The sequence below is a fragment of the Scyliorhinus torazame genome, chromosome 4 (assembly GCF_047496885.1).
Source record: "Scyliorhinus torazame isolate Kashiwa2021f chromosome 4, sScyTor2.1, whole genome shotgun sequence".
NCBI classification, from domain to species: domain Eukaryota; kingdom Metazoa; phylum Chordata; class Chondrichthyes; order Carcharhiniformes; family Scyliorhinidae; genus Scyliorhinus; species Scyliorhinus torazame.
The window spans coordinates 64161401-64187931 of record NC_092710.1 but is presented as its reverse complement, the minus strand read 5'-3'; the positions used below and the strand labels follow the sequence as shown (position 1 = coordinate 64187931).

At 44.5% G+C, this 26531-nt stretch overlaps 1 protein-coding gene across 4 annotated transcripts in view; it reads left to right on the top strand.

The window, feature by feature from the left end:
• LOC140410266 (uncharacterized) overlaps positions 1–25905 on the top strand; it is a 36354-nt gene extending 10449 nt beyond the window's left edge. The window contains exons 1-2 of one of the 4 annotated variants that reach the window (XM_072498232.1): positions 15715–15784; positions 19691–25905. In XM_072498232.1, the coding sequence (XP_072354333.1) occupies positions 20042–20959 (918 nt within the window). In that variant the 5' untranslated portion in view covers positions 15715–15784; positions 19691–20041 and the 3' untranslated portion in view covers positions 20960–25905. Of the gene's footprint in view, positions 1–15714; positions 15812–15840; positions 19039–19690 lie in introns of those variants that run through there. The other 3 variants (XM_072498234.1, XM_072498233.1, XM_072498235.1) reach the window with 3 other exon arrangements.
• The last annotated feature ends 626 nt before the right edge of the window (positions 25906–26531 follow it).

Sequence of the window (26531 nt, the reverse complement as noted above, 5' to 3'; positions counted from 1 at the left end):
CCTTCATAGGAGATAAGCAAGGAGAATAAAAGTACAAAAGAAAAATGCAACCTCAATAGTTCTAACTATAGAGGCAGTTTTCCTCACCCACAATGAGGACTTGTAAGGCTATGCCAACCACCTACCCGCCACCCTGCTGTGGTGTTACTCATCGTATCTATAAATAAACTGCAAGGTACCAAAAAATGTACTTTCTCAGTGTAAATGCAAGGATTACAGCCCAAAAATAACAGATAAATACCGCACAACTCTCACGTCATACAACCAATTCAATATGCTTCCCAATAGAAAGAAGGTGTCCCACAACTATCCCCAAACAAGGAAATATCTCCGTATTGTAAACACTAAACCCGAGGATTAAATTTTAACACATGACCAGAAGCAGCGTGGGCAGACCCCCTGCTACCACACATGCCGCTCCCCTGGTAACACACATGAAAGGGAACATTGAATGCAAACTGTAACGCATCTTAAGCTAAGGCCTGTCTTCTACTGTTGGAGCATGCTGGTGGACGAATACCAGCAGAGAGAAAAAATAGACAATCCTGATTTTCGCAGGATAACAGGTGACAAATGCCTCTGTGCTCATATATCCTAAACCCTTGTCAGGATAAAAGGCAATAGCACGGAATCAGGAGTATAATCACAAGGGAACAATGTTCAGGATTAATGATGACCTGTAGGGTAATATCATCCATGGAGCTTTGAAAGGCTAAATACATGACAGGATTGGCGAGCAATAACCAAGATCCATCCAGAGTTTCACTGATACCTTTGGACCTCCTCCATGTCGTTCCGAAGCCCTGGTAAAATAATTACCTAGGCTCAGCGGGTGGCGAAGACTCGTCACATGCAGCCACCTCCAGCCCTTCTCGACAAACACTGAGGACAAGGCAATGTAAGGCCAGTGGTTGGAGTCTTCAACCGACCCTAGGCCTTGAAAACGGATGCAATGTGCTTCATTGAACTCAAAATGCCCAGCCTTCAAATCGAGATTGTGAAAGCATAACGACTACATAGAACATACAGTGCAGAAGGAGGCCATTCGGCCCATCGAGTCTGCACCGACCCACATTAATCCCTCACTTCCACCCTATCCCCGCAACCCAATAACCCCTCCCAACCCTTATGGACTAGTTCTCAAATTCGGCCGGGTATTCATCCCTCATGGGATGGCCGGGCACACGGATACTCCTTCTCCGGCCCCGTCTCCCCAAATCAACCAGGATGTTTGATATACCATGCAGCAGGGTTTCCAAGGACTGAAGGTGAGCCCTCACCGAAGAAATTGCCCCATCGACTGACAAGATTCTCTTCCTCCACTTCATCCATTCTCTTTAGGATATCTCACAGCTCATCGGTATTGTCACAAATAATCTGAGCCAGGAAGCCGAGACCACCATCCACAACTTCACTCACGATGACAGCCATCATCTCGACGCCAAAGGCATTGCCGAAGCATGGGTCCACTCACCAGCGAAACCGCCACCGCAACCTGGGCCCCATGCGACCACCTCTGACCGCTATAATCAAACAAGGATTTTCTGAATTTATCTCGGCTCCCAAACTTTAGCTGGGATCTGCCAGAAACAAAGCGCGGATTATACACATCGGGATCAAATAATTATGGGTTGTGCATCAGGATAAAAAAGGATTAAAGGATGAGTAGCGCCAGAGCTGGCGAAAAGGCAGCCACTTCCGTGTTTACATCACGTGACCCCCAGGGAGACATGCAGTTTGATACAATCCAGCAGCCATGTGTACGGCCACATTCCTGACATCACAGCAACATTGAAACTCATATATCACAGTACTCATTTGTGTTGGAGGCAGAACGTCTTTTTGGCTTGAAGGAAGCATCTTGTTTGTGGAAAATTCACTTGTGTTCTTACTGCACAGAGGAGCAGTGTGAAACCGGGTAACTTAATCTGTTGCTTGGATCACCATGTCAGGATTATTTGAGGTGTACTGAGCAGTTTACAGGTCCAAGTATTTGAGAAACAGGTGAAGCTAACTTCACACTGCTGGTGTGGGACTTAAACCCATAACCTGCTAACTTGGAGGTGAGTGTGTTGCCATGGCTACAGCTGTCCTGATTAACCAATAATATTAAGGGAATGGCCGACAGATTCACCATCTTCTCATTGAATGGAGAACAGGCTTGAGGAGGCTAAATAACCTGTTCCTAGTCTGATGTTCCTCATCTCCTCTCCTGTGTTCAGTTATCCCAATTCTTTCCAAAGTGGAATCCCCCACATTTCCCACATTATACTTCACCTGTCCAATTTATCCCACTCGCCGCTCCTATATATTTTCCTTTGTAAACTCTTTGTGTCCTCCTCACAACCTCTTTCATATCAGCAACAAGTTTGGTGACAATGCAGTCAGTCCTTTCACCAAAGTCATTGATATCGATTGTAAACATTTGAGGCCCCAACATTAATCCCTATGACATTCCAGGTGTTACAGTTTTGCCAACCTTAAAATGACCATTTATCCCAACTTTATCTATCCTTAAAGGTAAAGGGTGTGACCAAAAGGTGCAGAGGACCCAGGATGTCAAGGATATATGAGGAAAAAAAAGGAGGCTTAGGACAGAACATGGGTCTGAAAACAGTGGATGCCAAGAGGAGTATGGGAACTGCAGGGATTACTTAAAAAATACATTTGGGAGAGCAAAGAGGGGGCATGAAAAAACACTGGTGTACAAAATAAAGGAAATCCCAAGGTGTCTTCTAAGTATCTTAAGGACAACATTAATTCTATGATAAGAGGGTAACCAGTGAAAGAGTAAGATCCAGTAGAGACTAAAGTGACAATCTGTGTGTGGAGCTGAAAGACGTAAATGAGGTATTAAATGAGTATTTTGCATCTGTATTCACTATGAGGAAGGACGATGAAGGTATATAGAAAGCGGGGAATAGGACGTTGATATAATTCAACAGATTAGCATTAAGAGGGAGGAGGTGTGAGTGATTTTAGCAGATTTAAAAGTGGATACATCCCCAGGCAAATATGAGATGTATCCCAGGCTGCTGGGTGAGGCAAGGGAGAAGATTGCAGAGGCTCAGCACTAATTTCCAACTCTTCTCTGGCCACAGGCGAGGTGCCAGAGGACGGCTAATGTGGTCTCGTTATTCAAGAAAGGAAGTAGATAAGAACTAGGTAATTGCAGGCCAGTGAGTTTAACATCTGTGGTAGGGAAGTTATTGAAAAACATTCTGAGGGAGAGAATTTATGTTCACTTGGAGTGGAAAGAATTAATCAAGGATAGTCAGCATGACTTTGTCAGGCGGAGAACATGCTGAACAAATTGAATTGAATTTTCTGAGGTGATGACTAGGTGTGTAGATGAGGGCAGTGCAGTTGATATAATTTACATTGACTTCAGTGTTGGCTTTGATAAGGTTCTACTTGGGAGGTTGTTGAGCCCCAGGGAACGAGAGCAATTTGGCAAATTAGATCCAAAATTGGCTTAATGGCAGAAGTGGAGTGCCTCGTCTATGAAGAAATGTTGGTATTATTTTCTTTGGAGCAGTGAATCTGGGGGCTGGGGTGGAGGTCGGGGTGGGGGTGGAAGGGGGACCTGATTGAGGTGTACACAATTGAGGGCCACAGGTAGTGTTGATAGGAAGAAACCTGTCCCCTTGGTAAAATGATCAATAACAAGGGGACTAGATTTAAGGTAAGGGGCAGTAATTTAGGGAGCATTTCAGTAAAATCTTTTTCACCCAGATGGTGGTGGGAATCTGGGACTCACTGCCTGAAATGGTGGTAGAGGCAGGAACCCTCACAACATTGAAGAAGCATTTAGATGAGCATTTGAAATGCCATATCATATAAGGCTGCAGTCCTGGAACATGGGATTAGAATAGATAAGTACTTGATGGTTAGCACAAATACAGTGGGCCAAATGACCTCTTTTTCTATGCTATAAAATTCTATGACTATATGTATTACCCCAACATCAGAAGCTGTTATCTTGCATTGTAATCTTTAATGTGGCACCTTTTAGAATGCTTTTTGGAAATTTAAATGAATTACATCTACTGGTATCATTTTACCTACCCTGCTTGTTAAATGCTCAAATAACTCCAATAAATTTGTCAAACATGACTTCCCTTTCACAAAATCTCTCCCTACTTCCTTAATGGTTTTTTCAGCATGTTCCCAACGCCAAGTGTTCGGTTAAGTGGTTGTTTTGTCCTCCTTTCTTGAATAAGTGTTACATTTCCGAGTTTCCAGTTCGCTGGGATCTTTCCAGTATCCAGGGAATTTTGGAAGATTACAACCAATGCATCCACTTTCTCTGCAATCGTTTCCTTTAAGTCCCTGAGGATACATCTTGAGATAGCGAAGGTGGAAACTGCTCAGCTTTTTCTCCTGACCAGTGAATGCTGTCCAGGTCTCACCACTGTAGAGGAATGTGCTGAGGTTGCAGGCTTGGCAGACTCTCAGTTTGATTCGTGGTCAGGTTGCTGTTTCACATTATCTAGTTTATCTATTTACATTTTTATATACGTCTTTAATTAATAAATAATACATTAAAAAAATTCAAATCTGGTTTTATTTTTGACTATGATTCCCCTGTCCCAGTGCAGCTCTAGTCCCCACTCCCAGTTGGTGTGCTGATTCAGTTGCTCTCTCCTGGGTACAGCTAACAAATCACCCCAGCGCACCTGAGCTCAACACCAAATACTGCCCTCATGCAGCGCCCTCTTTGCTTGGAGGATACTGATTTCCCACAACAATGTCGATGTCCCCATAACCCCCATTGGATTCTCATTTTATTCCGCAGGAGTCCACTGCAAAGGCGCAATGCAGGCTCAGTGCTGTTGTTACACTGAGCGTGGTTGGCATTTGATCTGCATATTTAAAGAGACATTGTCCCTCTGTACAGTGATATTTTGAAAGTGCCCTATTTCAATATCAAGTGAGGAGTGGCAGAATAATAATAAGATAATAAGGTAATAAACTCACGATTCAAAATTTCTTTCCGCTCACACAGAATATAGAAACAAGCTATTCACCCCAACTATCCCATGCCAGGGAGTTTGCTGTGTTCCAGCCTCCATAAAACCTTCCCTCATTGAAAATTATCAGCGTAACCCAAATACCTTTTGACCTCCTATCTGTCCAGCTTCCGCTTAAATATATCTATACTATTCAAATCAACGTCTCCCTGTGATAACGAGTTCCACATTCTCATCATTCTCTGGGTAAAGAACTTGTTTCTGAATTCCTTATCGGATAACTTGGTGACTATCTTGGAATAATTATCTCCAGTTTTACTGTTCCCCACTATTGGATTCTCTCTGTATCCTTTCTATCAAAACATTTTAATAATTTAGAAGATCTCTATTAGGTCAGCCCTTTTTCATAAATCCAGTCTATCAATTGTTTCCTGAGTTGTAAACCTGCATGTTTTTATGGTATCATCATTCACAATCTTCTCCCTCTCCTCTCCCAATGTCTTGATATCCTTTTTATAATATGGTGACCAGAACTGCGCACAGTGCTCTTTAAGTGTGGTCTCGCTATGGCTGGGCATAGGTTGAACATCACTTTCCTACTTTTCAGTTATATCCTTCTTGAAATAAAATTGAGTGCTTGGTTTGATCCTTACAACCTTGCTAACCCTGTGTCATGGTTTATAGTAATTTTGTACTTTTATTTCGAAATACCATTTGTCCTGGACCCCATCTAGACTTGCACCTTCAAAAGAATAAATAGCCTCCCTATTCTTCTGATTAAAAAAATATTTCATGGGATGTGGGAATCATTCATGAGGCCAGCATTTCTTGCCCATCCCTAATTAGCCTTCAACTGGGTGGCTTTGCGGCAGCACGGTGGCGCAGCGGGTTAGCCCTGCTGCCTCACAGCGCCGAGGTCCCAGGTTCGATCCCGGCTCTGGGTCACTGTCCGTGTGGAGTTTGCACATTCTCCCCGTGTTTGCATGGGTTTCGCCCCCACAACCGAAAGATGAGCAGGATAGGTGAATTGGCCACGCTCAATTGCCCTTTAATTGGAAAAATTAATTTGGTATTCTAAATTAATTTTAAAAATTGGCTTTGCTGGGCCATTGCAGGGGGCAGTTTGAATCAGCCATATGGCTGATGAGTCACATGTCGCCAGACCATGTCATTTTTAATTTCCTCCCCTGAAGCGCAGTGGTCAACTATGGATTTCTATGATAATTGACAATAATTTCCGGGCACTCTTACTGCGACAGCTCTCAATTCAAGGAAACCCACACACACACACGGGGAGAATGTGCAGACTCCAAACATTCTGCACAATGACCCAAGCTGGGAATCGAACCTGGGACCATGGAGCTGTGAAGCAACAGTGCTACCCACTGTGCTACCGTGCTGCCCATCAGTGCAGAAGGAGACAATTCGGCACATCGAGTCTGCACCAACCCTCTAAAAGAGCACCTCACCAAGGTCTGATCCCCCGGCCGAGCCTCGTAACCCAACCTAACCTTTGGACACTTGGGGGCAATTTAGCATACCCAATCCACCTAACCAGCACATCTTTGGGCTGTGAGAGGAGAATGAGATAATGTTTTGAGTCTGGATGACTTTGTCAAAGGGAGCAATGGAGCCGGCGGCTGGACCGGGAGGATTTGGAAGCACTTTGCGGGTCCACAACCCCTTCAGAATAATTGTCAGCTCCCTGGTTTGCAGCTGCGGGGCTTCTTCCTCCTGGGGACAGGCCCAGGTTAACGGCCGCCATCCTGGTTCAGGGAGTGGAGGATGGTTCACATCAGAGGATGGGGGAGGGGAGACAATAAATCAGAGGCCTCAAATCAATGAGGATTCTGATCTCTGGGAAGGAAAGAAATCCTGGGTGGTGGGCAGGGAGGATTCAAAAAACAAATCAAATCCCAATAAGAAACCTGCAGGTCCTATATTTACAGCTCCAAGGATTTCTTGCTTTACCTGTCTTTGTGCAGCAATAATTATTGAGAGGAGCTGCAAGGTCCCAGTGACCAGGAGAGAATGTATTGATTATATTCACACTGCACAAAGGGGCTTGGAAACTGAACCCAGCTAGAGTGGAGAAGGGAGAAAACCGGGAGTGAAGGAAAATAACGGTGGAGCCGTTGTGATGGAATTTCCTGTGTGACCAATTCTCATGGAGAAAATTCCTGGACATTTTGCCATGAGAGTCCATATGAATAGGTGTGGTGATGTTGGGTTAGGTGATACCAGAATTGTGGAGGGAGGGGGGAGGGCGAGGAGTATTGGCTGCGGTGCTGTTGGAACACAGAACCATTGGGGCAGTGTTTGTCAAATGTTTTTTCTCTGAGGCTGATAGCCTCATTGGTTTTTGGCATGTTTTTAATGTGCTGTCACGTGTCGGGTGCAGTAGTGTAGTCTTTTGATTTGGAGTCAGCTGTAAGATAATAACTGGCTCTGGGGTCTCGACCTCAAAAGGAATTTTTCACCCACCACTTCTCTTTCCAAATCTGGAACTTCTCTCTTGCCAGTATTTCCCTGCATAAAACACACTTGGGCTTTGTATCCTTTTTTGCATTGGCACAATTAACAAGACCAGACCTCAAGAAATCATCTTTATACTGCTTTATTCCCGAGTTAAGTTTCTTTGTAGGCTGTGAACCAGAGACCCTGGAGCTCTGTACAGAGCTAACACTCGTACTGCTCTATCCTGCCTCAGCAGCTCCCTCCAGCAGATTCAGATGCATCATCCTGACCAGTAGATACTCTGCCTATTTGCTGTCTCAAAACACTTGTAACAAAATGATAAATCTTCACAGTCCACTTGCATTGATTGCTAGCAGCTAGAAAATGGAAGCAGCTGTGATTCAGCGCTAAAAGCACGTAGAGTACATGACGTGGATGCTCGAAATGCCCCATTTACCTTGTCTGCGGCGGAAACCAGCCTATCTTCCAGATCCCTAACCTGCAGATCTCTAGCAGCCTCCTGCCGCCTTAGCTGGTGAGCCAACAGACAGCTGGCCTTCTCCCCATAGTCAGACGCTGCACCCCTGAAACATCTCTACAGGTGCACCGCCCTACACATAGACAGCAGGCAAAACTGCATTTGCAGCTTTTTCCTGCTTGGGTCACTCACATACCTACAGTCCCCTCCCAGGATTTCATCAACTAATCTCTGGTACTCCTTCCTAGCCTCTCTGTCTATGTGTGCCTTATACAATATGATCTCCCCTCTAATCACCGCCTTCAATGCCTCCCAGTGTAGAGGGCGAGACTGTCCCTTTCTCATTGAACTAAACATATTCCCTTGTCTCTCGAAATCCCTCCCGCAGACACCAACGTCCAACTTCCATCCCATAAACTGCGTCTGGCCTGTCTCCGACACTAGATTTACTAAACATGGAGCATGGTCAGAATTAACCACTGGCCAATATTCCGCCTTCTTCACCCTGGGGAGAAGAGTCCAACCATGAAAAAGTAATCTCTCCTCAAATACACCTTATGTACTGGGGACAAAGAATGAGAACTAAGGGCGCCATGGTGGCGCAGTGGTTAGCAGTGCTGCCTGACGGCGCTGAGGAGCCGGATTTGATCCCGTCCATGGGTCACTGTCCGCGTGGAGTTTGCACATTCACCCTGTGTCTGCGTGGGTCACACCCCCACAACTCAAAGAGAGGTAGGTGGACTGGTTGCACTAAATTGCCCCTTGGAAATTTCTTTTAAAATGTGAGCTCTTTGCCCCCAGGGTACATAAGCTGCCACGGGTCTGCACTTCCTGTCTCCTCCATGAAAGTTCTTGATTAATAAGGGGATCAGGGGTTATGGGGAGAAGGCAGGAGAATGGGGATGAGAAAATATCAGCCATGATTGAATGGCGGAGCAGACTCGATGGGCCAAGTGGCCTAATTCTGCTCTTATGTCTTATGGTCTTAATGCAGAAGGCAATCTCAGACTAAAGGGATGATCCTTTAAAACAAAGATGAGGAGGAATTTCTGCAGCCACAGGTTGGTGAATCTGTGTAACTCTTTGCCGCAGAAGGCTGTGGAGGCCAAATCACTGAATGTCTTTCAGTCAGATAGATAGGTTGATGATTAATCAGGGGTTCTGGGGAGAAGGCAGGAGAATGGGGATGAGAAAAATATCAGCCATGATTGAATGACGGAGCAGACTCGATGGGCCAAGTGGCCTAATTCTGCTCCTATGTCTTATGGTCTTGTGGCACTTTCGCCATCATAGAAGGAGCCAACGACTTTGGCTTGGAGCGATCCAGCTCTCGAACTCCCCTCCCCACGAATTAGTTGGTGAGTGTCTAGATCCGGTATTGTGATCAACAGCCACCGTATAAATGTTACATCATCCCAATTTTGGGTGTAGACGTTGACCTAGACCACTGACATTCCTCCAGTGTGCCTGCAACCGTCACGTAGCGACACCCTGGTCAGCTTGGACATTCCCCGCCTGGAAGCGGACACTTTTATTGATTAGAATTAACAACCTTCTGCTATCAGAGCCTGAGTGAAAATCCTGACCACCTAGGCCTTCCTAGGACCTGGTCTGGTCCTGCACCCGCAATTGAGTCTCCTGTAAAAACACCACATCAGCTGCCAAGCTCTTTAAAATAAGACTCTCGCCCTTTTCAAAGCCACCCCAGGCCACACATGTTCCAGTTGACGAGCCTTCTTGCGGTATCTCACCCCCCCCAACCTTTGAGTCAGCCATTACCACTGATGATGGTAATGATTCGTTACCATGATGAATCATCGCTTAATTACAACTTCCTGGGTCCCAGGCCCACCTAAGATTGCCACCAGTTCTGCCAAAAGGATGAGGCAAAGAAAATCCCCATGTGACTTTTAGTTCTGTACCCCTCCCCCTGACCCTTCCCACCCAGTATTTTCTCCTCACCCCTCCCCGCCCCCCCCACCCCTAGTATTTTCTCCTCTCACCCCCCCGCCCCCCCCCCCTTCCCTCCCCCAAGCTTGCAGACTACCTGCAGCCTTGGCTAACTCCTTCCCCCTACTAAACAAAGAAACTAAACTCATCGTCCCTCACCAAAAGAGGCTCGCAGCCCCTCCCTCCACTCCACTCCCGTTTATTAGCTACTCCTTTTTACTAGTGAGGTAGCCCCCACCTAGGGTTTCGGCCCAAAAAAGCTAACAAAAAAGAGCAACATAATCCCCATGGAACAGCCTCTCTGCCCAAGTGCCCAAATCCTAGCCTCCTTAATATAGAGAAAGAGAGAGAGAGAAGAGCTGGGCATGGATCTTGATGAGCATGAATTGGCACCTTCAGGAAAACTAGGAGGGTCTATATTAGGAAGCTGTAAGCAGGAAGTGAAAACAGAAAATTGTGGAAAAACTCAGCAGGTCTGGCAGCATATGTGCAGTGAGAAACAGAGTTTACATTCTGGATCTGTGACTCTGACATCAGATTGGAGAGTGATTTACAACTTTTAGGGAATGAGAGGAAAGAATGTTCCATTAAATCTGGAGTTGTCTGTTCTGAATTTCTATATTGTACTGATGGTGATGACTTCTTTGAACTCCATTTACAGGATATTAGAAGGGGAGGATTTAGTCAGAAATCTCAAACCAAATGTCAGGTTGACAGAGCCACTCGATCCATCGGGACCTGAATATCAGCACCTTTGAATCTGGAAGAAATATCTGTGTCACTGAATAATCAGGAACAGGACATCAGCGTGTGTGAAACAAAACTGATTTATGACATAGGTCCAGAATTTTAACCTCAAGCCCAGTTACATAAAGGGTATTAACATCAGCAGAAAGAAATTAAGATTCAATCCAGAATGTGACAGCAGTGTCAATGGGGTCTGGAACGCATGTCTAGTAAACAGGCTTTGCATATCATTCGCGGGCCTGACCCGGTATCCCGGGCCTCCACGATTCTCTGCCTCCGATTGACCGAGTTGCTGATGGCGCGGTTCACTTGAGCTTTTAAAAATTGTGAAACCAGCATCGTGGCTGCTGCGGGAGAGGAGATACAGAAAGTGTCCAACATGGCCAGTTTGCTGACAGTTGTGCCGCAGTCCGGGGGCTTCTGCTAAGGCCGGGGAGAGTAATGGAGGCTGACCAGGTGGGCACTGTGGTCGGGGTGGACGGACATGGAATACCATTGCCGGAGCCGAAAAGGCAGCTATGCAGCTGCATATGCCGCGGATGACCCACTGTGAACTTAGGGCCACGGATTGTATGGTTGTCCCCCTCAGTGCCCTCTGGCCTCAGCTAACCCATAATATGTATGGCCGAACTCCAGCACAATCAGTGCCATCTTGTTTGCTGGAATGGGTGTGTGTCGGGATTGTAATGTGTTGATGCAGCTGCAGCTTGTCAGCCTCTCAAGTGGCAATCATGGACCCGGCGAATCCCGCACCGTTTTTCATTGGAATTGATTGTGTTCCATGTGGCGCCGGTGCTAGCCCCTCCAGAGTTGCTGAATCTGTCCAGGTTCAGCGCCAGTTTTGCTGTTGTGAAAGTCCACGAATTCTGCGCTGGCGTCAACACTTAGTCTCAGAAATAGAAAATCCCACCCCCTGTAATTTGTTGCAGGCCTCCTCAGTATTGACCAAATCCCCAATGTGGTGTCATCCCCAAATTTCAAAATTGTGTTTTTGATTCCAAAGTCCAAATTGTTGATATAAATTGTGAACAGCTGTGGTTCCAACATTGATCCTTGATCTCTCCTTTGCCTCCACTCTCTGCTTTCTGTATTGAAGCCAGCGACCAATCCATTCTGCCACTTTCCCCCTGATTCCACATTCCCCAACCTTATTCATTAGCGTTCTTGGGGATATCTTTTGAAAATCTAGCTTGTCATATTTACAGCATTACCATCATCTGCTCTCTCTGTTATCTCCTTGGAACATTCAAGAGGTTGGTCAGACAAGATGTTCCCTTTCAAAATCCATGCTGACTGTTCATTGTTATATATTTTTTAATTCTCTCTTTAGTAGGAATTCCAATATTTGTCCCACCACTGATGTGAAGCAGACTGGTCTATGGTTCCCTTGGCGTGTTCTGCCCACCTATTTAAATATAGGAATTACATTCGCTTTCTGCCAGTCTTCTGCCACTAAATATTTTTAACAAGTTATTAAATATGTCGTAATTCCTCTGCTATCTCTTCCCTAAATTATTTTTTTTAACGATTTCAATCCATCCACACCATTTAATCTTCTTTCAGTGTGATTAATTTGTTCAATACAGCCTTTAAATGCACTGATCTCATGACTCAACTCATCATTCAATGTCACGTTGACCTGTTCGATCTCCCTGAGATACTTAGGCCATCACTCATTACCAGCAGTGCTATCCTGTGTGATGTCCCAAGGAGCTGGAGATTGTGATAGGTGGGGTGTTCACTCAGATCAATAGTTCAGTTTTCAAATATCAAAAACTGAACATTTATTTAAAGGTCTTAAGATACTCAGCAAAAGAAAGTAAACACCTCGTTCTTATTTGAGTCTAACTTTACACACAAGATATCCCTATTAAAACCTGGAAGGCGAATTTGTTTCCCAGGGAAAACTCACCGCAAAATGTAACAGCGACAGTCAGATTACCAGTACAGGTCCTCATACAGGCCAAAGTTCAATCCACAATAGGATTTTCATGGAGTCCGAGGTCAGCAACACACTGCATGCACAGGGCAACTTCTTCACTCTCCAAGGCTTCCTTGCGTTCACCAGTTGGCTTTTCCCCTAGCCGTACTCAGTGTTCTGCTTATATAGTCTAGCAAGGCTACACAGCTGATCCTCGTTGCACTGATTCCTGATAGGGGTTTTCCATCAGTCTGCCATGAGGCTTTGGGTTGACTTCCAGTGGCCATCTTGGTAGGTCACTGTCAAGAAACTGGATAATTTTATGTGACAAGTACTGTCCTTCCAACACACAGGCCCTGGTGACACCACAGCTGTCTCTTCCTTATTAGTCCAAAGCCCATTCCAGTCATCATTTTTAAAATGAATGTTGTGAAATGTTTCACTATTTTGTTTTGTTGTCTTTGAAAATTTAATTTTATACTACGGGAGTCACTGTGAAGAATGTCAGTAAAAATGGGAAGCGATAATTAATCAGCACTTTCTAATTGGAGACGTTAATCAGTGGAATCTCTCAGACACGGAATTGTAGATTTTGCACCAAAGATCAATTTATGATGGAAATAAAAGCGACGGGGGTACGGTGGCGCAGTATTTAGCATTGCTGCCCCATGGCGCCAAGCACCTGGGTTCGATCCTGGCCCCAGGTCACGGTCCATGTGAAGTTTGCACATTCTCCCTGTGCTTGCGTGGGTCTTACCCTTACAATTCAAAAGGTGTTGGAAAAAATGAATTGCATACTCCAATTTATTTTTTTTTAAAGTGAAAAAGGACTGAAATAAAAGTTTCGAATTTTATAGTAAACCAATTCGTTTTGGAGTTCTTGAATTAAGGGAAAGATCACCGATGGTGCCTTTTATAAAGGAACTTGGCCATCATGAAAATCAGCAATGTATCTGGAACATGAAACTCCAGACAGTTAAGATTAGAAGGAACAATTTAAATATTGTCAAACTCTCAATCCTAGACATCATTAACAGCAGCAATATCAGCAGAATCCAACCCCAGCTGTCACTTATGAACCCGTTGATGTGACAGCAGATGTTATGACTGAGTGAATCTCTTCCCACATACGGAGCAGGTGAACGGCCTCTCCCCACTGTGAATCCGCTCGTGTGTCACCAGGTGCGAAGACAGAGTGAATCCCTTCCCACACACGGAGCAGGTGTATGGTCTCTCCCCACGGTGGATTCGCTGGTGTCTCCACAGGTTGTTTAACTGAGCAAATCCTTTCCCACTTGGAGCAGGTAAATGGTCTCTTTCCACTGTGATCTCAGTGTTTCAGCAACTGAGAAGAGGTGAATGGCCTCTCCCCTGTGTGAACCGGTATGTCAGTAGAGTAGTTAATTGGGTGAATCCCTTCCCACACATTTGAGCAGGTGAATGGACTTTCCAGTAAGTGCAGCATAATGGTTTCTTCTCAGTGTGAGCTCGCTGGTGTGACTGGGTGCAGAATGACTGAGGAAATCCCTACCCACATATGAAGCAGATGAACGGCCTTTACCCAGTGTGACTGTGTTGATGGCTTTTCAGCTGGGTTTGATATTTGAATCCCTTCCCACAAGCCCCACATTTCCACAGTTTCTCCATGGTGCTGGTGTCCTTAATTCTCTCCAGTTTGGATGATACGTTAAAGCCTCACCCATACACAGAACATGGATCTAGTTTCTCCCCACTGTGAATGCTGTGATTTTTTTAAAATACAAAATAAATGGTTCTGTATGAAAGCTCTTTCCACAATCAGTACACTGGAACACTCTCACTCCAATATGTGTGTGAGTCTTTTCCAGTCACAGTGAATTTTGAAATTTTCTTCCAGAGACAGAACAGGGAAATATTTCTCCTTCCACTGTCAAAAGCCAATGATGTTTCGGTCATTATGAATCGAATGGCAATGCCAAGACCTTGATGTGACGTTTGGTTTTAGGTTCCTGTCTGTAAATCCTCCTGCTTTAATACCCTGGAAAAGAAGTTCACAAAACAAATTCCGAACAGGCAATTTCAGTTTCTCTGCAACATTTTTTCCTCTTGTTTACCCGGTAAATCCCAATCCCCCACACATACTGCATCTGCCCTGGACTGAAATCTAAACAATCCAAACTCCTCACACCATCTCCCCCATTTCATGTCTCCACTCCGCTCCCCACCTCCCTCCCTCCCTCCCAAACCCCAGCACTCCGACTGAAGTCTGTTCTTTGGCCTGTGTGCAGAATGAGAATAAATCAACAAGTCAATAATTTTCTCTACAGAACCATGGTCACACCCACCCTCTGTTCCATTCCCACAGTGACCACGCACATGCTCTGCTCGCTGCTGAAACATGCTGACCGTTAACATGGGCCTATTCCCAGGAAAAGCAGCATATATTTGTGCCACAAAACCAGGGTGAATACTTCTCCCGGAGACACAAACGCAGCAAGTCACAGAAAGTGAGAGATGAACAAAGTGCGGCTGGTGTCTTTACTATTTGCTCCTGGACTGATATTCTCAATTATATTTTGAAATAAAAACTGAAATCGAGAGTAAATTAAAACATAATTTTAGGATTGATCCTTCCCCAGAACGTTATGTTCATTTGTCAGTCAACAATATTAAAATTCTCATCAGAAATACATTAGGCTATTGCTAATTTAATCGTGTCTTTTCACAAATGCTGTAAAATCTTTTCAACAAATGAATATATTTCTCAGTAGGTAAATAATAAATAAAAAAACATTTTAAGCACAACCACCCAATTTGGGATTCGAGACCAGACTCTGGGTTTAAAAGCTGCACTAACTGAACCTGGCCTGGGAATCGCCTTCACAAAACCCTTCCATTTCCCTCCCACCCCATCCCCGCGGGGTGAACACGGCCTACTCGGGGCCTCAGGCCGACCCCAGCCGTTGCTAAAGTTCCCAGTCCAGCCGCGGTGTCCCTGCACTCACAATCCCTTCACTCTCTCACTGTGACTGACACTGAGCATGCTCAGGGCACACATTGCACCTGCGCACTGAGAGCGAGCTTCTCGGCCGCCATCTTAGCAGAGGAAGGCGGCTTTGTTCAAGGAGCTGGACGCATGGATGACCATCTTGGTGAGGGAAGATGTAACCGGGAGGGGGCGGGAGGAATTCCGATGACAGACGCGGGTTACCTGGGCAACCAGCGGCCGCCATTTTGTGGTGTTGATTTTCTATCCGGGTCTTTGGTGAAGGAATGGAGGTCAGTTTGTGAACTGTTCAGAGGAAGGTCTGAAATCAGATTTACATCAGATATCTGTTTGCACAATAACATTTAGATTAATTGCAGTTTAAAATGAAATCTGAATTCTGGAAATACGAAGTTCTTTAGAATTATATAGGATTGGAAATGTTGATTCTGTTTCTCCTCACAGACGCTGCCAAACCTGCTGAGAATTTCCAGAACTTTGTTTTTAGTTCAGATTTACACCATCTCCACCATATAGTCTTTATTATTGTGTTTCTTTCAGTTTGTTGCATACAAAGTTAAGAAAATATCGCAATTTAACCGAACAAATCAGTGATACACATTTGTGTAACAGACTGGGTTGTTCAGCAGCAATGTCAGAAATCACTTCACAGGAAATCGAGAACTCTGTCGACATTTGGTCAATTGAAAATTTACAAGCTGAGATTGTTTGTGAGGCAAGAGTTTTAAAGGTAATGGAATCAAGGCAGTTAGGTGGCATTGCCACCGCTGAATTCCCCACAATCAACATCATGCTGGTTATCATTGATCAGAAACTGAACTAGACTAGCCATATTAATGCTGTGGCTACCAGGGCAAGTCAAAGGCTAGGAATCCTATGGCGAGTAACTCACCTCTTGATCCCCCAAAGCCTGTCCACCATCTATCGACAAGGCCCAATCAGGAGTGCAATGGAATACTCGCCACTTGCCTGAATGAGTGCAGCTCCAACAACACTCAAGAAGCTCAACACTATCCAGGATGAAGCAGCCCACTTCATTGCTCCCTCTGTCACAAACATTCAAACTCTCCACCACCGATGAACAGTGGCAGCCGTGTGCACCATCTACAAGGTTCCTTAGGTATCACCTTCCAAACCCATGACCACGACCATCTAGAAGGATGAGAACAGCAGATACCTGGGAACTCCTTCACCTGGAGGTTCCCCTCCAAGTCATTCACCACTCTGACTTGGAAATATATCGCTGTTCCTTCACTGTCGCTGGGGCAACATCCTGGAACTCTGTCCCCAAAAGCACTTCATACACCTACACCTCAAGGACTGCAGTGGTTCAAGGAGACAACTCATTACCACCTTCTGAAGAGCAACTAGGGATGGGCAATAAATGATCGCCGAACTAGCCATGCCCACATCCCATAAATGAATTTAAAAAGATACAGATCAGGGAAATGCATTCTGGAGTTCAAATGTCTGAGGTACTGATTCTGGTTTAGTTTTGAAGGTGATGTAAGTTTCCTGTCTGTTCTGTAAATTATCTCCAGACCTGTGGATAGGTTGCTCAACGTGAGATGCATAGAGGAAAGTGGAGGAGTGTTGTTGGAATAAAACAGCCTTGTTTGATCTTAGTCTTTACTGAGGTAAGGTTTGTGGTGGTTCCATTGATGAGGAGAAATGGTCTCCTATCATCTTGGATTAGGTGAAGGATGATGACGAATTTCTGAGGAAAGTCAAATTGGAGAAGGATACAGGATAAAACTTTACATTTAACTCTCTGAAAGGCTTTTGTGAGGCCACAAAAGGCCAAGAACCACAGTTGATGCTGTTGCTTTCATTTTTCTTTGATTTACCGTGGTGTATAGATCATGTCTGTGTTGCCTCTCGATGAGAGGAAAATGGCAGGGTAACTCTGGAAGGAGATCTGTGGTCACTAAGAGAAGGTTTTTGAGGAGCATCCATGCAATGATCTTCCCTGTGGTAGGGAAGTAATTATAATAATTTTTATTAGTGTCACAAGTAGGCTTACATTAACACTGCAATGAAGCCACTGTGAAAATCCCCGAGTCGCCACACTCTGGCGCCTGTTCAGGTACACTGAGAGAGAATTCAGAATGTCCAATTCACCAAACAGCACGTCATTCAGGACTTGTGGGAGGAAACCGGAGTGCCCGGAGGAAACCCACGCAGACACTGGGAGAACATGCAGCCTCCGCAAAGACAGTGACCCAAGCCATGAATTGAGCCCCGGATCCTAGTGCTGTGAAGCCAACGGTGCTAACCACTATTCTTGTCTCCCTTCTTGAATATGACTGCAGTGTGCCTGAGTTCCCCTAGCATGCTTCTCTTTTCCCAGATGAGGAATATGAGGTTGTGCAGGTGTGTAACTGCCGTGTTTAGTAATTTTGGCAGCTGTATTGTATTTCAGCTGTCGATTGGCTTTTTTACTCTCACTCAGGACTGGGGTGGCACTGATTCTGAGCCGGTTGGCCATTGAGGAACGGAACTGAGAAAATTGAAGTCAAAGATGAAGTCTTGGTTGAGGAGTAGTTCATAATTTTCTCTCTAATGAACACTGACTGCCTCCTTGTCCTGAATGAGTTCCTCTCCATGATTGGCGCTCAGTGGGTGGGCCACTGAGTGCTTGGGTCACAGATTGTCTTTACAGTGGTGAAGAATCTGCACATGCCGTTTGTTACTGCGAGTGTTTAGATCTCCTGTGCACTTTCTACCCACCTTTTGTTATATCTTGTGTGCCCTGCCACCTATTCCCCGTTGATGACAAATAATGGTGAACTCGTTGAAAATGTGGACCATTTTCTGTATCTCGTGGGCCTCCTCTCGACGAAGATAGACATAGCTGACAAAATTCTTCATCGGCTCTAATGTGACAGCTCAGCCTACAGCCAACTGAAGAAAAAGGTATTTTCTTTATTCTTCAAGGAATGTGGGCATAACTGGCAAGGCAAGCATTTTTGCCCATCCCTAATTGCCCTTGAACTTGCTAGACCCATTTCAGAAGACCATTAAACGTGAAGCACATTGCTGTCAGTCTGGAGTCACATCTAGACCAGATCAGGTAAGAATGGCAGATTTCCTTCCTGAAGGGCACTGAAGATCCAGATAAGTTGTTAGAATAATTGACAATCGTCATTTCTGAGAGGAGGTTTTAATTCCACATTTATCAATTGAATTTAAATTCTACCAGTTACCATGATGGGATTTCAATCCAGGTTCCCAGAGCATTAGTCTGGATCTATGCATTGCTTGTCAGTGATCCTAGCAGAAATGTACTGTTTAACCCCATTGAGGACCAGGATGTTGAATCCAAGATTCAGGTTGTAGTTTAACGGGCAGCAATGATTCCCACGCTCCAAAATGCTTTGTAGACTTAGACAGCCCACAATCAGGTACCACAAAGCAATGGAGAAGTATTATCAGTCTTGCCTTCTATAAGATCCTTCACATCTGATCACGAGAAAGATGGACCAACAGCAACGTTCTCGCCCAAGTCAACACACTTGGCATCGAGGTGAGAATCATTGAATACCCGCGCTGCTGGGTGGGACATGTTGTTTTGATCCCTGTCACAATATTCCAAAAGTAACTGTTTTACTCAGACCTCAGTCACAACTGGAGACTCTCAGGAAATCAGTTGAAACACTGAAGAGATCAAATCTTCCCACTAACTCATGGGAGACCCTAGATTTTGATTGGTCAAAATGGAGAAGGCTCATTCAGGGACTGCTTAAGAAACAGGGCATCAGGGCAGATCAGGGAGGTGGGCATCCCTTTCGGGTGGCAGGCCCAACATACACAAGCTACTGGTGGCCATTTGTGAGGAAGGCGGGGCTTGTCCAGCCACCAGGGCGCATGCATGTCCATCTTGGTGAGGGCACAGCAGGTGGGCGGGCTTCACGGTCCCAGTGACTAAGAGAGAAAGAAATTGACTTGTTCTTTTAATTCTCAGTCTGCACACTGGAATTGGAGAACTGACGAGAGGGAGGGGTAACACTGGGAGTGGAGGAAAGGAACTCATCTGCATCCTGCACAGGGAAAAGGAGACTGTGTGGGGTAATGATTAACAGTTTTGAAGGAAACAATGTTCCATAGAAACTAGAATTGTCTGTTCTAAATTTCTATCCTGGACTTGCAGTAACAACTTTTATAAACTCCCTTTCCAGGTGAGACAACGATATATGGACACAAAATTCAAATCAAACATCACATCAAGAATGGACAGAGTCTCGCTCTTCATCGTGACCTAAATATCATCAGCTTTGACCGTGGAAGGAGAAATGTTTGTCTGTTCTGTCTGTCGGAAAAGATTTCAAATATCAGTGTGACTGGAAAAGCACCGAGAGATACACACCCAAGTGAGAGTGTTCCAGTGCACTGACTGGGGAACTATGGAAAGAGCTTCAACCAGTTAAAGAGCCTCAGAAAACAACACAGCAGAGAGAAACCGTACATGTGTTCTGTGTGTCGACGAAGCTTTAATTGATTATCCAACCTGGAAAGACCCAAGGACACCCATGGAGAAACCGTGGAGATGTGTGGACTGTGGGAAAGGTTTCAATTATCCATCTGACCTGGAAATTCATCGACGTGTTCACACTGGGGAGAGACCATTCACCTGCTCCAAGTGTGGGAAAGGATTCACTCAGTTATCCAGTTTACAGACACACCAGAGAAATCACACTGGAGAGAGGCCATTCACCTGCTCTGAATGTGGGAAGGGATTCACTAGATCCCCCACCTTCCTGAAACACCAGCTCATTCACACTGGAGAGAGACCATTCACCTGCTCCCAGTGTGGGAAGGGATTCACCAGTTCTTCTAACCTACTGACACACCAGCGGGTTCACACTGGGGAGAGACCGTTCACCTGCTCCACATGTGGGAAGGGATTTGCCGATTCCTCCACTCTGCTGAAACACCAGCGAGTTCACACTGACGAGAGACCCTTTAAATGCCGAGATTGTGAAAAATGCTATAAAAGTTCCAGGGAACTGATTCGCCATCAACGTGTTCACACTGACGAGAGACCGTTCAGATGCTCTCACTGCGGCACTGGGTTCAGGACATCGTCTGACCTCATGATACACCAGCGTGTTCACACTGGGGAAAGGCCGTTCATCTGTTCAGACTGTGGGAAGGGATTCACTCATTCATCCAATCTCCTGAGACACCAGCGAGTTCACACTGAGACAAGAACTTTTCAATGTTCTGACTGTGAGGAGAGCTTTAAAAGCAGCAATGATCTGCTGAGACACCAGTGCACTCAGTGTGGGGAGAGGACATTTACTTGCTCTGTGTGTGGGGAGGATTTTGTTGAGCACTCTCCCTGCTGCAACACCAATGAGTTCACACAGGAGAGAGGCCATTCACCTGCTCCATGTCTGGAAAATAATTCACCCCAACTGCTGAGACACCAGCAACTTCACGAGTGACGGCTGGGTTTTGTTCTGCTGTTATTGCTGCTGTTAAATCACATCTATGGCTGAACGTGTGGGATAATCCAGAGGCGTGTTAAAAATCTGTCCCAGCCACTGTATTCCATGGTTCAGAGCTCTAGACATGGAACAGAAGCTCTTTGCAAGTGGGTTTAGAGTTGGAAAGAACAGCGGTGAATGCTGAAAATTTGCTGTCAAATCAGAGATTGGTGTAAAACCGTGATCTGTCCCTGATAAAGTGAAACAGCAGGTTTATGTTTCCAGTCGGAAATTAACAAGTAACTATATGATCATGCAATTTAGGAGCAGGAGTCAGCCATTGAATCCCTCGAGTTGGCTCCGCTAATTGATAAAATCACGGCAGTGGTTAGCACCGTTGCCTCATAGTGCCAAGGACCCGGATTCAAATCTGACCTTGGGTGACTGTCTTGAGTGGAGTCTGCACATTCTCCCTATGTTGCATGGGTTTCCTCCGCGTGCTCCTTTCCTTCCTCAGTCCAAAGATGTGCAGGTTAGATGGATTGGCCATGCTAAATTGCCCCTTAGCACCCAAAGGTTAGCTGGGGTTTCAGGGATATGAGGGGGCAATGGGCCCAGGTGAGATGCTCTTTCAGAGGGTTGGTGCAGACTTGATGGGCTGAATGGCCTTCACTGTAGGGATTCTATAATTCTGATCTTTTGTGGCCTCAACTCTACTGTGTACCCCCTATAACCTTTGACTCCCTTGTTAATCAAGAATCTATCCGTGTTAAAAATATTCACTCACCCAGCCTTCGCTGTTCTCTGAGGAAGAGAATTCCACAGAATAACACCACTCTCAGAGTGAAAGCGTTCTCACCTCCATCTTAAATGGGAGACCCTTATTTTTAAACTATGTGCCCTGATTTATGTCCCCTGGTTCTCGCTTATCTCATAAGAGAAAAATGTCCTCTCTCTGTGCAACTCTGTCAGGTCCCCTCAAGATCTGTATATTTCAATAACGTCACCTCTCATTCTTCGGTACAGATCCAACATGTCCACCGTTCCTCACAAGACAACCCCTTTGTCCCAGGAATCATTCAAGTGATTATTGTTTTTCTGACCTGCATCTAATACAATTATATTTTTTCAAATTAAGTGATCAAAACTGTCCACAATGATCTACATGTAGTCTCACCATTGCCCTGTACAGCTGGAGCAATCCGCCTTGCAATAAATCATAGAATTTACATTGCTGAAGGAGGCCATTCGGCTCATCGAGTCTGCACCGGCCCTTGGAAAGAGCACCCTACCCAAGCCCACCCCTCCACTCTATCCCCATAACCCAGTAACCCCACTTAACCTTTTGTTGGACACTAAGGGCAGTTTACCGTGGCCAGTTCACCTAACCCGCTCATCTTTGGACTGTGGGAGGAAACCGGAGCACCCGGAGGAAACCCACGCACACACGGGGAGAACGTGCAGACTCCGCACAGACAGTGACCTAAGCCGGGAATCGAACCTGGAACATTGGAGCTGTGAAGCAACTGTGCTAACCACTATCCTACCGTGCTGCCCAACTCCAACCATTCATTTGTTGACCTATTCACTGCATGTTAACTTTCCATGACTCGTATACCAGGACACCTCGATCACGCTGTACCCATAATTCTGCAATCTCTCTCCATTTAAATAATTTGCAACTTTTCTATTCTTCCTGGCAAAGTGGACGAGTTCACATTCTCCCAAATTATACTCCATCTGTCAACCTTCTGCTCACTCACTTAACCTATCCATATCCCTTTGCAGGCCCCATACACAGGCATCCTTTCCACAATTTACTCTCCTCCCTATCTTTGTGTCATCAGCAAATTTAGCAAATATCAAAGTCATTAATATGGGTTATGAATGATTGAGGCACCAGCCCCAATTCTTGTGGCATTCCCAATACTTATAGTTGCCAACCTGAAATTACCTATTTATCCCTACTGTCCGCTTCCTGTAGCTAACCCATTCTTCATTCATGCTAATATGTTACCCCTGCACAGTGAGTTCTTATTGTGCAGTAACCTTTAATTGGAAAGATTAAACAGGTTGTGCCTATATTTCATGGAGTTCAGAAGAATGGGAGGTGATATGACTGAATCAGAAATAAGATTCTTAGCGGGTTATACCGGTAAATGTTGGGAGGATGTTTTCACACATGGTAGAGTGTAGGAACAGATGGCATAGTGGCAGAATAAGATGCTTATTTAAGATGGATTTGAGAAATAATTTCTTATTTCAAAGAGTGGTGAATCTTTGGAATTCTTTAACCCAGGGAACTATGGAGGCCGGATCACTGAACATTTTCAAGGCTGAGATCGCTAGATTTTAATAAGTAGCGGAATTAAGGGTTTCGGAGAAAAGGCAGGATATTGGACATAGCGAGTGTTATATCTGCCATGATCTTATTAAATGGGGGAGCAGGCTCAAAGGGTGAATAGCTTACTGTTGTTCCTATTCTTATGGTTTGATTATGTCGAGCCATAACAAATGCCTTTTGGAAACCCAGGTTCCCCACATCTACAGCTTCCCCTTTATCCAAGTTCTTGTTAGTTCCTCAAACACGATGTTCCTTAAAAACAAGTTACTCTGCCTGATGTATTAAACTTTCCCAGTATCCTACTATAACCTCTTTACAAATAAGTAACTGTCGTTAATTGTGAACCTGCTGGTATGTCTGCAGGTGCGAAACTGAATGAATCTCCTTTCAGTTTCGGAGCAGGTGAATGGCCTCGCTTCACTGTGAAGTCACTGGTGTACAGTGAGTTGAGTTGAGTTAATTGCCTGTCTTCTATTGATTACAACCATTCCCGCAGTGAGAGCGCCTGAATGGTCTCTTGTCAGTGTGAATACATTGATGGGACATCAGGTCCCTGGAACTTTTATAGCACTTCTCACAGTCTGGGTATTTAAGAAGTCTCCCCTCACTGTGAACCAGCTGGTATGTCCACAGGTGGGGTGACTGAGTGAATTCATTCCCACACCCAGAGCAGGTGAATGGCCTCTCCCCACTTACTGCGCTGATGATTTTCCAACCAGGATGGGTAAACCAATACATTTCCATGGTTTTCCATGGAGTCAATCCACTTGTGCTTCGACAGGATCGGCTGAAGCTTCATCCACAGACAGAACATGTGTACAGTTTCACTCCGCTGTGAAGGTTGTGATGAATTGGGCAACACAGAATCTGATGCCCTGAGCTCAGCAACTCCCACATCTTCACTGGAGCTTGCAGCCTGGAAGTAGGAGTGAGAGAAGGGGTAAGAATGAGGAGAGGCAAATATTGACTAACACCGCAATCTACAATCCACTTACATTATCAGTATAATGAGACAAAGATCAGAAACACCATAATGTTTCCTGTAATATATCACAAGAAGAAAAAAATATCAGTTTTCTCTAAATCCTCTCCTTCCAATCCCTTGTAAAAGCAATTTCCAGGCGCAGTGGTTAGCACTGCTGCCTCACGGCACCGAGAACCCGGTTTCGGTGCCGACTCCGGGTCGCTGTCCGTGTGGAGTTTGCACATTCTCCCCGTGCCTGGGTCTCACCCCCACAACCCAAAGATGTGCAGGTTAGGTGAATTGCCCCTCAATTGCAAAAACATTGGGTACTTCAAATTTATTTCAAATAAAGGAGTTTCCAAAACCTATCACTGTCAGTCGAGGACAGAAACTCGCAACATTCTATCTTCTTGTTGCATGGTCCAGGATGACTGAACGTGCGCACTGCTGCACATCGCCCCTAATAAAGATGGTGGCCGTTAAACAGGGCCTAACAGAAGGTCGGAGCTGCTGTACCCTGTCATTTGTTATTTGGGGTCTGAGGCCTAACAGTATGTTTGAAAAATATTCCTGCACTTCACCCCCACCCCATTGGTTACATTTCTCTCGCTAACTCCATTCCTCTCTCATCATTACCCACCTGATGTTGATCAGGCAGGATCTTGGGCATCCTTCGTCAGAAACGGAACTGAGCATGTGAAGGATTTCTACCATTCGGTGGAACTCAGTAGAAATTTAAGTTAAAACTTCTCAGGTGCCAATAAGAATTGTTTTATTTGTCTTCTATTGATTACAATTTGAAAGACATTTAAAAGGCAATTCGTAGACAATTTGAAGCTTTCAAAGAATCACAGACATTATCTTCTTGCTACGGCAAACAGCTCGACAATAACTTTTAAAGTCAAAGTCTGAAAATGAAATATGAATACAGGGAGAGAGTGAATTGAAAAATAGAGAGAGCTAATCTTTAGCTTCAAACCAACAAAACAAAAACGACCAATCTGCCCACAAAAACCTACCCTAACCTACCTACCTAAAAAATGGCAGAACGAAAACTCTTCAGTTATACTGTTTCATATCTGTCTTAAGTCATCTAATCACACCCCAATATAATCCTAATTGGTTTGGGTTAGACTCAGGTCCATCTTCAATATGTAACATTACTTCGAATTGTTGCGTATCTGCATACTTGTGTATGTTAAAGAATGAGATATTGTGCTTTATCAAAGCCAGCAAAAACTGGTTGTATGCTGCCTTGGCTATTGTAACAATGGAGACTTCTGGACAATGACTTGCAAAATGTAAATCAAATCTGTTTTAATCTAGTAAAGTGAATTATGCTGCTTCTATGAAATTGTTATGTTTTGGGAAAGTTGGAATCATATATATTTGATTCGATGTTTTATAAACTGTCCATTAAAATGTTTCAGCCTTATAAGTTATGGAATGTGGTTCACGCTGTAATCACTAAAGGCCCGAAAAGAGAACAATAGAGCCTTTAAGTTACTGGGCTCTTGTCACCTCGTTGCCATGGATTCAGCCCTTGTCCTTGGAGAAATGTAGTTAAAAGTGCTTGTCTTATCAATCTTCAGTGTTACTTGAAAACTATGTACCTAAAAATTGTGTTGGACAAAATGATTAAATGAATTTGCAGAATATGTGTTTTTAATCCTTAATTTAAAACTGGGGCTTAATATTTACACTTAAACAGCTGTCTTACCTATATTAGGTGTATTAGAAATACCTGGCTTCTACAGTTCGGCCCTTTGATTAATCGAAAGATTAAGTGAGATATATCAGAATAAGATAAAAGACATCATTAGTGCAATAGGATAGGTAAAAGCGCAAAGAATAACTCATTCATATTGTCATTGCAGTTTTAAACAGTAGAATGGATACTTAGCATTACAACAGGCATTTCAAAATAATTATAATTCTTAAAGAATAACAATTAATAAATTAATCAAATTTGATACTGATTCAGTATTAATAAATTATACAATATGTTAATAATACAGTCAAATAGTTGATTGATCAGTAACATTTCAACAATAGTATTTCATCACAAATTCCTCAATTGGGCGTGCAGTTGGGTTAGTTTGAATCATTCTGATAGTTGGTCCCCTGCGTTTAGCGAATAGTTTTTTGATGCACTTAGCACATTGGTATGTTATGTCAATGATGAATACAGCTGCACAGGAGAATAGGATTATTATTGTGGACATTCCGGTGTGTCCAAACCACCCACAAATTTTATCTCAGAGAGAGATAACTTGGGGTGG